General features: G+C 43.8%; 1 protein-coding gene across 1 annotated transcript; it reads right to left on the reverse strand.

Annotated features, from left to right (window-relative positions):
• Positions 1 to 45: 45 nt before the first annotated feature.
• On the reverse strand, positions 46 to 14352 carry LOC115146698 (probable mitochondrial glutathione transporter SLC25A40). The gene is made up of 11 exons (XM_029688759.2): positions 13949 to 14352; positions 13722 to 13835; positions 12074 to 12133; positions 11872 to 11978; positions 8383 to 8450; positions 7740 to 7864; positions 3289 to 3462; positions 2611 to 2720; positions 2298 to 2379; positions 2094 to 2174; positions 46 to 1891 (listed from the first exon to the last, which is right to left on the reverse strand). Exons 2-11 carry the CDS (start codon positions 13828 to 13830, stop codon positions 1770 to 1772), a joined length of 1038 nt encoding a protein of 345 aa, XP_029544619.2. The 5' UTR covers positions 13831 to 13835; positions 13949 to 14352; the 3' UTR covers positions 46 to 1769.
• Between the last annotated feature and the right edge of the window lie 79 nt (positions 14353 to 14431).

Here is a 14431-nt window from a genome sequence, read left to right on the forward strand (position 1 = left end):
TGTAACAGCGTTTGTCTGTTGAAAGAAGAGAGTCGGACCGAAATGCAGCGTGTAGGTTACTCATGTGCTTTAATAAAGGAAATAGCGATACATGAAATAACTGTGAGATACAAAACAACAGACGGAACGTGAAACTATACAGCCTATCTGGTGAATACACAAAGACAGGTACAATCACCCACGAAATACAACGCGAACTCAAGCTACCTAAATACGGTTCCCAATCCGAGACAACGAGAAGCACCTGACTCTAATTGAGAACCGCCTCAGGCAGCCAAGCCTAACTAGACACACCCCTAATCAACACAATCCCAATTACTACAAACCCCAATACGAAACACAACATATAAACCCATGTCACACCCTGGCTTACCCAAACATATACCAAAAACACAAAATATAATGACCAAGGCGTGACACCACCAATACCTCCGTGATTTAGATTTGTTCGACAGGATTCAATTATGAATTGTATTATCATGTGAATTATTACATGTTAACAACAGAAACTACTGGATTGAACCAAATCACAAATCTTTGCTGATCTAATAAAAACAATTGATTCAACAATTCAAATGTCAAAATATAGAATAAAAGTCACGTATTTCTGTACAAAGTTGGAAAACGTGTCACTGCAGGTGATCATTGTAGAATATATTAAACAATAGAAATATTTATCATTGCTACATGTTTTGAGAACATGTACAGGTTGTCACAGTTCACAGTCCATGTCTGGCTGACTGGGGATTGAATATGGGATTCTGGAAGAGGTGCAAGTTAAGAGTTGAATTTCAGGTTTAAACTGGCAGTCTGGCACTGAACAGAACATGTATCCTGAAGGGCCTTCTCTTCCAATAGGGTTGAGAATGAAGTGATAGAGTTAGGGTCATGAATTGAGAGAAAGCGGCAGGGAATGAGAGGGGGTTCTGCGGGACAGAGACTACTAACCAGAAGTTATCCCACCTCATTCACAGCTTTGACCCTCATCTCTACTGTCCCTGACTCCACTCTGAGGGTGTCGGGATATGCAAAAAACACATTTCCCCATTTCAGACATGGGTATAATACACACGTGTACATGTGTGAAACAGGACAAATATAAGCATCCATCAAATGATTATTATTACTGTCAGACCCCGGATGGCACAGTGCACACAACCCCCATACCTCAATAACTAACGTAATGGGATAAAACACTTGTCCAATATGACCCACTCAGTTTCTGGTTACAGATAAGTCTCTAACACCTACAGGCCAGTGTAATTAAATGCACTTCATAACATGATATTTCATCATGGGTGCACAGGAAAAAGATTATGCAAATCATTTTTAAGTAGTTGTGAAAATGATATTTCAAATACAATCTGTGCACTTTTACTATTTTCTCTTGTCACAATTAGTATGGTGATTAAGTGCAGTATACTTTGATTGAGAAATATAAGAAAATATGAATAATATTGATTACCTACAAATATTTGTCTTCAATATTGTTTTCATACTGCCAGTATTTCCTGCTTTGGAACAGAATCAAGTCCTGGCATTCTTGGGTCCTAAACGCCAACATTAGCTACTTCCAGCTAGTCACATGACAGATCACACTTGAACACTTTATAACAGTGTGTTGGAGTGTCTAAGCAGCTGGGAGGACACAGGCATGCGAAGTTACACCTGAAAATCTCTAAGGACCCAGGTAGAGGTAGCCGATGGCTGATTGTGTTCTTGGTATTGTCTATGGTGGTGGTTTGTGTGTGTGAGAGGCCCTTGTCAGGTCAGGTGGTGCTGGTCAGCAGCCTCTCCTGGTTGTGCTTGCGGAAGAAGGCTTTCCCAAACTCATAACAGCTGATCATAATGGCACAGGCTGGGGCCACCTTGATCACCCTGGGAAGGAAACCTAGAAGAGAAAAGTAGGAGATGGAGTGAAAGGGGTAGAGAGGGGGGTGGAGGAGAGAGAGTGAAAGGGGTAGAGAGAGGGGTGGAGGAAAGGGAGTGACAGAGAGAGAGAGGGGTGGAGGAGAGAAAGTAGGTCACCAGTTAGGAGACTAACCTGAGGTAACTGTCTGTTTTGGGTGAACTATCCCTGTAGCCTGACCTACCTACAAACAGTCCACCCACTCCGTTCTCAGCCACAATCTTGGTCATCACACTGAGAGTAGAGGAGGAGGCCTTGGACGACACTGCAGAAACACATGACAGCATAGCTGGGTTAGTAGTACAGGATCACTACACATCAACACATCACTAAAGATCATAAGGATGATTCCATGAATCAGATGATCAGCCTGGAGTTCTATACCCACAATTCATAGCCTGGAGTTCCCCTATCTCCACCTGCCTCCTGGTCTTCACGACGTCGAAGGGAAGAGTTACTATGGAAGCAATCTGGAGGAAGACATAAACAAGGGTTAGAAATTACACTTATATTTGACAATGCTGCCCTCTAGCAGTATTAGATGGAATAACACCATGTCAGCACAGAAGAAGAGTTACAGAGCTAGAATAACATTAGAAAGGTACAACAAACTATATCAGATATTCAATGTTCAATATATCTAGGTGCTCTACTAGACAGAACAGTTTGAGTTGAGCTGAGAGGACAGCTAGAATACTCACTGATCCAGACACCGCTCCGGATATGAAGGTGATGGCAAACGTTGGCTCTCTGATGTTGTTGTGCTTACACAGCCACGCCTTCCCCTTCTCATAGTTATACCAGTACATGGCTGAGGAGGAAACAGACAATATGGAACTCCTGTTATCAAACACTAAGAGGGAGAGAGAACAGTGGGCTAGAGAGAGCGAGAGGGAGAAATAGAGAATGTTGTATACCTGAGATAGTTATATAGTGAAAGACATTGTGTTGTTTCTACCTGAGAGAGATATAGTGATAGACATGGTGTTGTGTCTACCTGAGAGAGATATAGTGATAGACATGGTGTTGTGTCTACCTGAGAGAGATATAGTAATAGACATGGTGTTGTGTCTACCTGAGAGAGATATAGTGATAGACATGGTGTTGTGTCTACCTGAGAGAGATATAGTAATAGACATGGTGTTGTGTCTACCTGAGAGAGATATAGTGATAGACATGGTGTTGTGTCTACCTGAGAGAGATATAGTGATATACATTGTTGTTTCTACCTGAGAGAGATGGAGCTAGACATTGTGTTGTGTCAACCTGAGAGATATAGTGATAGAAATTGTGTTATTTCTACCTGAGAGAGATTGAGCTAGACATGGTGTTATTTCTACCTGAGAGAGATGTAGTTATAGACATTGTGTTGTTTCTACCTGAGAAGGGCACGTCTCTAAGCAGTGTGGGTCCCCAGCCCCTCCAGAGAGACCGCCAGCCCTCGTTGCGTACTGCAGAGTGGATAACCTCACTCAGCTCCCTATACGAACTTCTCTGGGACTGCATCTTAGTACGGATCAGCTCCAACGGACTGATCACTGTCACAGAGCCCACTGACTCACAGAGAAAGAGAGAGAGAGTGAGAAAACACTTATAAGCACTACACACAGAAAGAGCAGTTAAGCAGAGCAGTTAAACACATACATTTCTTTCTCACATGAAAAGGAGGCAATAATTATATCATGGCGCTGGAGAAGATGGCTGATGTTTTACGTGCTCCTAACCAACTGTTTTTTTGTTAATTTTTTGTAACATATTTTTCTACTTATTTTGTATATAATGTTGCTGCTACCGTCTCTTATGTCCGAAAATAACTTCTGAACATCAGAAGAGCGATTACTCACCACCAACTGGTAGGCGCTTTTTTTCCCTTTAACGAGCCCGACAAGCATGACGTGAAGGACATACTGCTTTCCCGGGAACAGGCCCAAATCCCTGTCATTTGCGTGAAGAGAAGATGGAGAAAAAGAGGGCGAAGGTCGGGCTGCTTTCTGAGAATTCGTAGGCCTTCTTTTCTACTAGATAACGTGCAATCATTGGAAAATAAAATCGACGACCTACGAGGAAGATTAAACTACCAACGGGACATTAAAAACGGTAATATCTTATGCTTCACGGAGTCGTGGCTGAATAACGACATTATCAACATACAGCTGGCTGGTTATATGCTGTATCGGCAGGATAGAACAGCGGCGTCTGGTAAGACAAAGGGTGACGGACTATGCATATTTGTAAACAACAGCTGGTGCAGAATATCTAAGGAAGTCTCGAGGTTTTGCTCGCCTGAGGTAGAGTATCTCATGATAAGCTGTCGACCACACTATCTACCTAGAGAGTTTTCATCTGTATTTTTCGTAGCCGTCGACATACCACGACAGACCAATGCTGGCACTAAGACCGCACTCAATGAGCTGTATTCCGCCATAAGCAAACAGGAAAACGTTCATCCAGAGGCGGTGCTCCTAGTGGCCGGGGACTTTAACGCAGGGAAACTTAAATCCGTTTTACCTAATCTACCAGACGAGCTAAACTACTTCCATGCTCGCTTCGAGGCAAATAACACTGAAACATGCATAAGAGCACCAGCTGTTCCGGGCGACTCCGCAGCCAATGTGAGCAAGACCTTTTAAACAGGTCAACATTCACAAGGCCAGATGGATTACCAGAACATGTTCTGTGAGCATGCGCTGACCAACTGGCAAGTGTCTTCACTGACATTTTCAACCTCTCCCTGTCCGAGTCTGTAATACCAACATGCTTTAAGCAGACCAGCATAGTCCCTGTGCCCAAGGACAGTAAGGTAACCTGCCTAAATGACTACCGACCCAGAGCACTCACATCTGTAGCCATGAAGTGCTTTGAAAGGCTGGTCATGGCTCACATCAACACCATCATGCCGGAAACCCTAGTCCCATTAAAATTGGCATACCGGCCTAACAGATCCACAGATGATGCAATCTCTATTGCACTCCACACTGCCCTTTCCCACCTGGACAAAAGGAACACCTTTGCGAGAATGCTATTCATTGACTACAGCTCAGCGTTCAACACCATAGTGCCCTCAAAGCTCATCAATAAGCTAAGGACCCTGGGACTAAACACCTCCCTCTGCAACTGGATCCTGGACTTCCTGACGGGCCGCCCCCAGGTGGTAAAGGTAGGTAACAACACATCCGCCAAGTTGATCCTCAGCACTCAGGGGTGCGTGCTCAGTCCCCTCCTGTACTCCCTGTTCCCTCATGACTGCACGGCCAGGCACGATTCCAACACCATCATTAAGTTTACCGATGACACAACAGTGGTAGGCCTGATCACCGACATCGACGAGACAGCCTATAGGGAGGAGGTCAGAGACCTGGCCGTGTGGTGCCAGGACAACAACCTCTCCCTCAACATGATCAAGACTAAGGAGATGATTGTGGACTTCAGGAAAAGGAGGACCGAGCACACCCCATTCTCATCAACGTGGCTGTAGTGGAGCAGGTTGAGAGCTTCAAGTTCCTTGGTGTCCACATCACCAACAAACTAACATGGTCCAAGCACACCAACACAGTTGTGAAAAGGGCACGACAAAACCTATTTCCCCTCAGGAGACTTGGCATGGGTCCTCACATCCTCAAAAGGTTCAACAGCTGCACCATTGACTGGTTGCATCACTGCCTTGTATGGCAACTGCTCGGCCTCCGACCGCAAGGCACTACAGAGGGTAGTGTGTACGGCCCAGTACATCACTAGGGCCAAGCTTCCTGCCATCCAGGACCTCCTATACCAGGCGGTGTCAGAGGAAGGCCTTAAAAATGGTCAAAGGGGATAGAAGCTGTTGAGTCAGCCACCCTAGTCACAGACTCTTCTCATGGCTACTGCACGGCAAGCTGTACTAGAGCGCCAAGTCTAGGTCCAAGAGGCTTCTAAACAGCTTCTATCCCCAAGCCATAAGACTCTACTCAAATGGCTACCCATTTTAATGAATTTATTTGCAAATTATGGTGGAAAATAAGTATTTGGTCACCTACAAACAAGCAAGATTTCTGGCTCTCACGGACCTGTAACTTCTTCTTTAAGAGGCTCCTCTGTCCTCCACTCGTTACCTGTATTAATGGCACCTGTTTGAACTTATCAGTATAAAAGACACCTGTCCACAACCTCAAACAGTCACACTCCAAACTCCACTATGGCCAAGACCAAAGAGCTATCAAAGGACACCAGAAACAAAATTGTAGACCTGCACCAGGCTGGGAAGACTGAATCTACAATAGGTAAGCAGCATGGTTTGAAGAAATCAACTGTGGGAGCAATTATTAGGAAATGGAAGACATAAAAGACCACTGATAATCTCCCTCGATCTGGGGCTCCACGCAAGATCTCACGCCGTGGGGTCAAAATAATCACAAGAACGGTGAGCAAAAATCCCAGAACCACACGGGGGGACCTAGTGAATGACCTGCAGAGAGCTGGGACCAAAGTAACAAAGCCTACCATCAGTAACACACTACGCCGCCAGGGACTCAAATCCTGCAGTGCCAGACGTGTCCCCCTGCTTAAGCCAGTACATGTCCAGGCCCGTCTGAAGTTTGCTAGAGAGCATTTGGATGATCCAGAAGAAGATTGGGAGAATGTCATATGGTCAGATGAAACCAAAATATAACTTTTTTGTAAAAACTGGAGGACAAAGAATGCTGAGTTGCATCCAAAGAACACCATACCTACTGTGAAGCATGGGGGTGGAAACATCATGCTTTGTGGCTGTTTTTCTGCAAAGGGACCAGGACGACTGATCCGTGTAAAGGAAAGAATGAATGGGGCCATGTATCGTGAGATGTTGAGTGAAAACCTCCTTCCATCAGCAAGGGCATTGAAGATGAAACGTGGCTGGGTCTTTCAGCATGACAATGATGCCAAACACACCGCCCGGGCAACGAAGGAGTGGCTTCGTAAGAAGCATTTCAAGGTCCTGGAGTGGCCTAGCCAGTCTCCAGATCTCAACCCCATAGAAAATCTTTGGAGGGAGTTGAAAGCCTGTGTGGCCCAGCAACAGCCCCAAAACATCACTGCTCTAGAGGAGATCTGCATGGAGGAATGGGCCAAAATACCAGCAACAGTGTGTGAAAACCTTGTGAAGACTTACAGAAAATGTTTGACCTCTGTCATTGCCAACAAAGGGTATATAACAAAGTATTGAGATAAACTTTTGTTATTGACCAAATACTAATTTTCCACCATCATTTGCAAATAAATTCATAAAAAATACTACAATGTGATTTTCTGGATTTTTTTTCTCCTCATTTTGTCTGTCATAGTTGAAGTGTACCTATGATTAAAATTACAGGCCTCTCTCATCTTTTTAAGTGGGAGAACTTGCACAATTGGTGGCTGACTAAATACTTTCTTGCCCCACTGTGTGTATATATATATATATATATATCTATATCATTTTTTATTTTATTAAAGTACTTAGTAAGAAGAAGAATATGGCAACTACTGTCTAATAATAACAACATTTAAATAATTATAATGATAATAAAATATAATTACATTAACAGCATAAAAAGTTGTTGCACAACTACTAATAGGCTTATAACTAATAACAACTACTGCTACAACTACTAATACAACTAAGTACCTATAATATAGAGTATACATCTAATTCGCTAAGTACGGTCTTGGTTGTGTTTTGATAGATGACGTCACCATAGTCTAGGATAGGAAGCAGCAGTTGGGTTACTAAGGTCTTTCTAGTGGATAGACAAAATAATGTTATTCACTCTATCACTATTTATCGCTCTCAAGTATACATCACCACAGTGACCTGTAAGCTCAGAGGTCAGCTCACCTCTGGCGAGGGCGCCTGCTAGTAGAGGCGCCTCCTCAGCGTGTGACCCCATCCTGACCCTCAGGGCAGCACGCAGTTGGTCGTAACACGTGAAGTAGATCACTGTCGCCGGGACCGCCATGATACTGCAAGAAGCATTAACAGAGATGCAAATCTAATGTTTCCTCAAGAACCCTGACTCATTGAAATCAGGCATTACAAACAAGAAACCAACATCAACTGATGAAATATCCATAAACAACGAATAAAATGAATCAGCTTTTACCATATCAGACACAAATCAGATGGGTACAAACAAGAGGTACAAATAAAATGTTCCCAAATTAATCAACAGCCCATGACTCAGCCGTTACCACACCGCTCAGACACAAATCCAGGACTGAGAGATTTAAAATAAAACATTAACAAATCAAATATCGATAAACCCTGAGTCTACAAAATCAGTGTCCATCCGTACTGCTCGATACAAATGAGCAGAACAATGGGAAACAATCGTAAACAACTGAATTATCAATAGACTATGAGTTTGCTGAATCACAGCGGGCCAGCCACTCAAGACACAGCTGACCATAAATCAGTGCTGAAGGCAAGTAAGCAGTGTGAATTAGTAATGAGGCAGAGTAACGGCAGACTTCAGACTCACAGGGTTGGAGGGAGGCCGCTCCATAACGACTTGATACCTTCCCTGCGGACTATCTTAATAAAGGCATCCTGCAGAGAGAGGGTCAAAGAACCAGAGAAATAACTAATGCATGATACTGATGTACATGTACATTATAAATGCTTAAGGGTTGTACCGAATGTGGATCTCCCGTTCGTCTACCGTTCATTCAGCACACTGTTGATGTGTGACTGACGACACTTTTGTGTGATTCTACATGTAAAATCGGTTCACACTCGGTTCGCAAACCGAGTGTTCGCACTCCTGCACTGGTCAGGAGAAATTTTGGACCATTCCTCTTCACAAAATTGTTTCAGTTCAGCAATATTTTTGGATGTCTGGTCTGAACCGCTCTCTTGAGGTCATGCCACAGCATCTAAATTGGGTTGAGGTCAGGACTCTGACTGGGCCACTTCAGAAGGTGTATTTTCTTCTGTTGACGCCATTCTGTTGTTGATTTACTTCTGTCTTTTGGGTCATTGTCCTGTTGCATCACCCAACTTCTGTTGAGCTTCAATTGGCGGACAGATAGCCTTACATTCTTCTGCAAAAAGTCTTGATAAACTTGGGAATTTATTTTTCCGTCGATGATAGCAAGCTGTCCAGGCCCTGAGGCAGCAAAGCAGCTCCAAACCATGATGCTCACTCCACCATACTTAACAGATGAGGTTTTGATGTTGGCGTGCTGTGCCTTTTTTTCTCCACACATATTGTTGTGTTCCTTCCAAACAACTCAACTTTAGTTTCATCTGTCCACAGAATATTTTGCCAGGAGCGCTGTGGAATATCCAAGTGCTCTTTTGCAAACTTCCGATGTGGAGCAATGGGTTTTTTGGACAGCAGTGGCTTCTTCCGCGGTGTCCTCCCATGAACACCATTATTGTTTAGTGTTTTACGTATCGTAGACTCGTCAACAGAGATGTTAGCATGTTCCAGAGATTTCTGTCTCCAGGATTCTTCTTAGCCTCATTGAGAATTCTGCGTTGTGCTCTTGCAGTCATCTTTGCAGGACGGCCACTCCTAGAGAGAGTAGCAACAGTGCTGAACTTTCTACATTTATAGACGATTTGTCGTACCGTGGACTGATGAACATCAAGGCTTTTAGAGATACTTTTGTAGCCCTTTCCAGCTTATGCAAGTCAACAAATCTTATTCTTGGGTCTTCTGAGATCTCTTTTGTTCGAGGCATGTTTCACATCAGGCAATGCTTCTTGTGAATAGCAAACTCACATTTTTTGAGTGTTTTTTATTGGGCAGGGCAGCTCTAACCAACATTTCCAAACTTGTCTCAATGATTGTACTCCTGGTTAGCTGACTCCTGACTCCAATTAGCATTTGGAGAAGTCATTAGCCTATGAGATCACATACTTTTTCCAACCTACACTGTGAATGTTTAAATGATGTATTTAATATAGACAAGAAACATACAATCATTTGTGTGTTATTAGTTTAAGAAGAGTGTGTTTGTCTGTTGTTATGATCATTCTTAAGGGTTCACATACTTTTTCTTGCCACTGTACATCTTTATAATGCTTGTGGTTAGCATTCAATGGGTCCATCACTTGAGGCTGGTTCCAAGTCCCACGGGTTGTGGCGGTCATGAAATTTTGTCAGCCGGTGATTGTCAAGCAAATAACAGCCGGTCTAACGGTAACTGACAGTTAATTAACATAAACACATTTAACATCTCCTGGCTTCCACACAGCCTACAAGCTACTGATGCACACCTTTGGAACATCTACATTTTAAAAAGTAATAAATTCATGTAATATAGCCTACACCATCACAATAAATCCATTATTTATTTTAGAAGGGTCTAAAGAAATATGATATGAAGAAAATGTAGTCTATTTCAGAAGAACAGAATAGAATACTCTGAGTTGTCCTTATGTTAGGTCCTGATCTGGCTATGCCATATGGCTGTGGGATACACTAGTTCATTTAGCAGACAAGATTTGCTTAGAATTCCGTGGCATTACTTTATATTACCATTAGCTTAATAGCTTAATAAAATAGAGAGGATATTTTCTCCAAATGATTTGAGGGAGTGAACACATGCTGCTATTCTGTGTTCAGCGGTTAACAAAGAAACAGGTAATCCAATTAGCTTAATTTAGAGTTATTTATGTAACTTTAGTTGTGATTCAAACATTGCTTTTTAAATTTTTTAAATTGTATTTTTATTTTTTACCCCCTTTTTCGTGGTATCCAATTGTTAGTAGTTACTGTCTTGTCTCATCGCTACAATTCCCATATGGGCTCGGGAGAGACGAAGGTCGAGAGTCTTGCGTCCTCCGAAACACAACCCAACCAAGCTGCACTGCTTCTTAACACAGCGTGCATCCAACCCGGAAGCCAGCCGCACCAATGTGTCGGAGGAAACACCGATGAGACAAGGATATCCCTACCGGCCAAAACCTCCCTAACCCGGATGACGCTAGGCCAATTGTGCGTTGCCCCATGGACCTCCCGGTCGCGGCCGGCTGCGACAGAGCCTGGGCTCGAACCCAGAGTCTCTGGTGGCACAGCTAGCACTGCATCGGTCTCCCGGGTGGCGCAGTGGTCTATGTTTAGCTTTTTAATACATTCTAAGGCTGCAAGAAGTAACTAATGATGATTCGAAAAAAGTTGCATGAAAGACATGAGCTTTGCTTTGTTTGTTGAAGAGTGTACAGTGCAGGCTGTATACACTTAATCAGTCTCTCAATCACAATTCCACAAGCACTTGATAATGCCTCAAATTTCCCGGTGGCATCCCCTTTGTGTGGCAGTAATGCCCCCTAAAACATGCCTTTTGCGGCTAGTGGCCGTGGTGCCCTTGGGCTGAATATAATAATTATAATTCCCTTCTCCTGGCTGCGCGCCCCGAAGCACCTCTCACTCACAACCACTAGCATACAAAAACACGTTTTTAAATGATGAGGCTGATGCAACAGATCAAAACATTTAGCTTAACATTTTAATAAACTATTAGGGTATTTCTTCACATTATATGCGCAGCAATGTGCACACGGCAGTAGGCTAGAAGCGCAACTGTTCCATTAGTGGGAAAACACCATTCTCAAAAGTGACCGCAAATGCAATTATGCATTGATGTCAGAGTGATTAGAGGGACAATAGAGTACAATAGAGTACTGCGTACCAGACAGTTAGCAAGTTTGGTAGGCTACTAATGACCATCAGCAGCATCAGAGCTTGGAGAAGCCTCATTTCAGTGGCTAAATGGTCATGTGGAATTTGACTGCCATCATGACTCATGACCGCCCGTGTGGCAGTAATACGGTCACCGTAACAGCCCTAGTCCCATCCCGCCCATAGCCTCTGACCCTTGGCCACTTGTGCAAATCTGTAAGGAATGAGCAATATCTCAATGTTACCCTCTGATAGGCTAGACAGAATTTTCATCACATTGCACACGATACACACCAACCCAATCCTTGGGAGTTGGGTAGAAGTGTTAGAGATGTTTACCAGAGTGCCATTGAAGTGGCCGGGGGCCTTGTACCAGGCCTTGGAGTTGCCGTTCGTACACACACAGGTATGGTCCATCAGGCCATTGCAATACACAAAGCATTTCCCTGGAAAACAATGAAGACATACATAATGGATTGAGCACTGTGGTTTAGAGAGAGGACAGAGGAATGGTAGGTTACATTGATTATTGTCTTATTACCTTTGGGAAAGGGACTTTTCTGAGCCTGGAGTCTGATCTTGACAACATCCAGAGGTGTGACTGAAAAAAAGACAGTTGTTCAACCAGTTTAAATATAATAGTTCCACAATCACATTGCAATACACACATATATATATCACATGCTGTTGTGCAAATGGAATAGACAACAGGTGGAAATTATAGGCAATTAGCAAGACACCCCGAATAAAGGAGTGGTTCTGCAGGTGATAACCACAGACCACTTCTCAGTTCCTATGCTTCCTGGCTGATGTTTTGGTCACTTCTGAATACTGGCGGTGCTTTCACTCTAGTGGTAGCATGAGACGGAGTCTACAACCCACACAAGTGGCTCAGGTAGTGCAGCTCATCCAGGATGGAACATCAATGCGAGCTGTGGCAAGAAGGTTTGCTGTGTCTGTCAGCGTAGTGTCCAGAGCATGGAGGCGCTACCAGGAGACAGGCCGTTACATCAGGAGACGTGGAGGAGGCCATAGGAGGGCAACAACCCAGCAGCAGGACCGCTACCTCCGCCTTTGTGCAAGGAGGAGCAGTAGGAGCACTGCCAGAGCCCTGCAAAATGACCTCCAGCAGGCCACAAATGTGTACGTGTCTGCTCAAACGCTCAGAAACAGACTCCATGAGGGTGGTATGAGGGCCCGACGTCCACAGGTGGGGGTTGAGCTTACAGCCCAACACCGTGCAGGACGTTTGGCAGTTGCCAGAGAACACCAAGATTGGCCAATTCGCCACTGGCGCCCTGTGCTCTTCACAGATGAAAGCAGGTTCACACTGAGCACATGTGACAGACGTGACAGTCTGGAGACGCCGTGGAGAACGTTCTACTGCCTGCAACATCCTCCAGCATGACCGGTTTGGCGGTGGGTCAGTCATGGTGTGGGGTGGCATTTCTTTGGGGGGCCGCACAGCCCTCCATGTGCTCGCCAGAGGTAGCCTGACTGCCATTAGGTACCGAGATGAGATCCTCAGACCCCTTGTGAGACCATATGCTGGTGCAGTTGGCCCTGGGTTCCTCCTAATGCAAGACAATGCTAGACCTCATGTGGCTGGAGTGTGTCAGCAGTTCCTGCAAGAGGAAGGCATTGATGCTATGGACTGGCCCGCCCGTTCCCCAGACCTGAATCCAATTGAGTACATCTGGGACATTATGTCTCGCTCCATCCACCAACGCCACGTTGCACCACAGACTGTCCAGGAGTTGGCGGATGCTTTAGTCCAGGTCTGGGAGGAGATCCCTCAGGAGACCATCCGCCACCTCATCAGGAGCATGCCCAGGCGTTGTAGGGAGGTCATACAGGCACGTGGAGGCCACACACACTACTGAGCCTCATTTTGACTTGTTTTAAGGACATTACATCAAAGTTGGATCAGCCTGTAGTGTGGTTTTCCACTTTCATTTTGAGTGTGACTCCAAATTCAGACCTCCATGGGTTGATAAATTTGATTTCCATTGATAATTTTTGTGTGATTTTGTTGTCAGCACATTCAACTATGTAAAGAAAAAAGTATTTAATAAGAATATTTCATTCATTCAGATCTAGGATGTGTTATTTTAGTGTTCCCTTTATTTTTTTGAGCAGTGTATATATAGTCAGTGTATGTGTGTGTAGGGGAGGGTTCCAATGCTCACCAAACAATGACGTCAGGAGAGCCCCTGAGCAGGAAGCCAACATCTGTTGAAATGGAGTAATGCCATTGGTGTCGACGGGCACAGGATTTTTACCAGAATTACCACTCATCTTGCCTAAGAAATATATTCAAAACAACATTTGATTCAGTTGTTGTTATTAACATTTAATTGACCAATACATTCTTGTTGAATTCTGGCCAGTGACAATTTGTAATCATTATGTTTACCTTAGAGAAGCTTTTTGCTAGCTATATTGCAGGAACTAGAAGCTAGCTAACTTATTTAGCTAGCAACTCTTCCACAGTGGACAAGTAGTATTGCTCTTTGTCAGCGACGGAATCCAAAGCAAACCCATTTTAAATGTGATGTCCCGGTATTCTTATAGCTCGTATCTAGGTACATGTGCTTTATGGGCAATTCCACAATACATGGCTTCATTCAACTAGATAAAGTGAAATAAGAATAGCTAGTTTACCCAACATGATATTTGTAAAAAATATTTAGACTTTCAGCAGAGCACATTCTTGGCACAAGGAGATCCAGCACATGATTACAGCTACACTAGCGAACTAAATACCTATACATATGACAAATTCCAATTTCTCAATAATTATTCGTTAATAAAGGATAAAGTCATCCGTTACTTTGCTTGATCAATTTTTACTTTAAAAAAAGCCAGAAAAAATATGTGGAAACATCGCATTCGAAAG

This window comes from Oncorhynchus nerka, linkage group LG3 (genome assembly GCF_034236695.1).
Source record: "Oncorhynchus nerka isolate Pitt River linkage group LG3, Oner_Uvic_2.0, whole genome shotgun sequence".
NCBI lineage: Eukaryota > Metazoa > Chordata > Actinopteri > Salmoniformes > Salmonidae > Oncorhynchus > Oncorhynchus nerka.

Excerpts from the sequence above, each read along its gene's own strand:
- LOC115146698 (XM_029688759.2), bottom strand. The coding sequence starts at position 13,830 with ATGAGTGGTAATTCTGGTAAAAATCCTGTGCCCGTCGACACCAATGGC. Across the intron at positions 12,134-13,721 it reads TCTCCTGACGTCATTGTTTG|TCACACCTCTGGATGTTGTC; the intron begins GTGAGCATTGGA and ends TCTTTTTTTCAG. Across the intron at positions 8,451-11,871 it reads GCCACTTCAATGGCACTCTG|GATGCCTTTATTAAGATAGT; the intron begins GTAAACATCTCT and ends CTCTCTCTGCAG.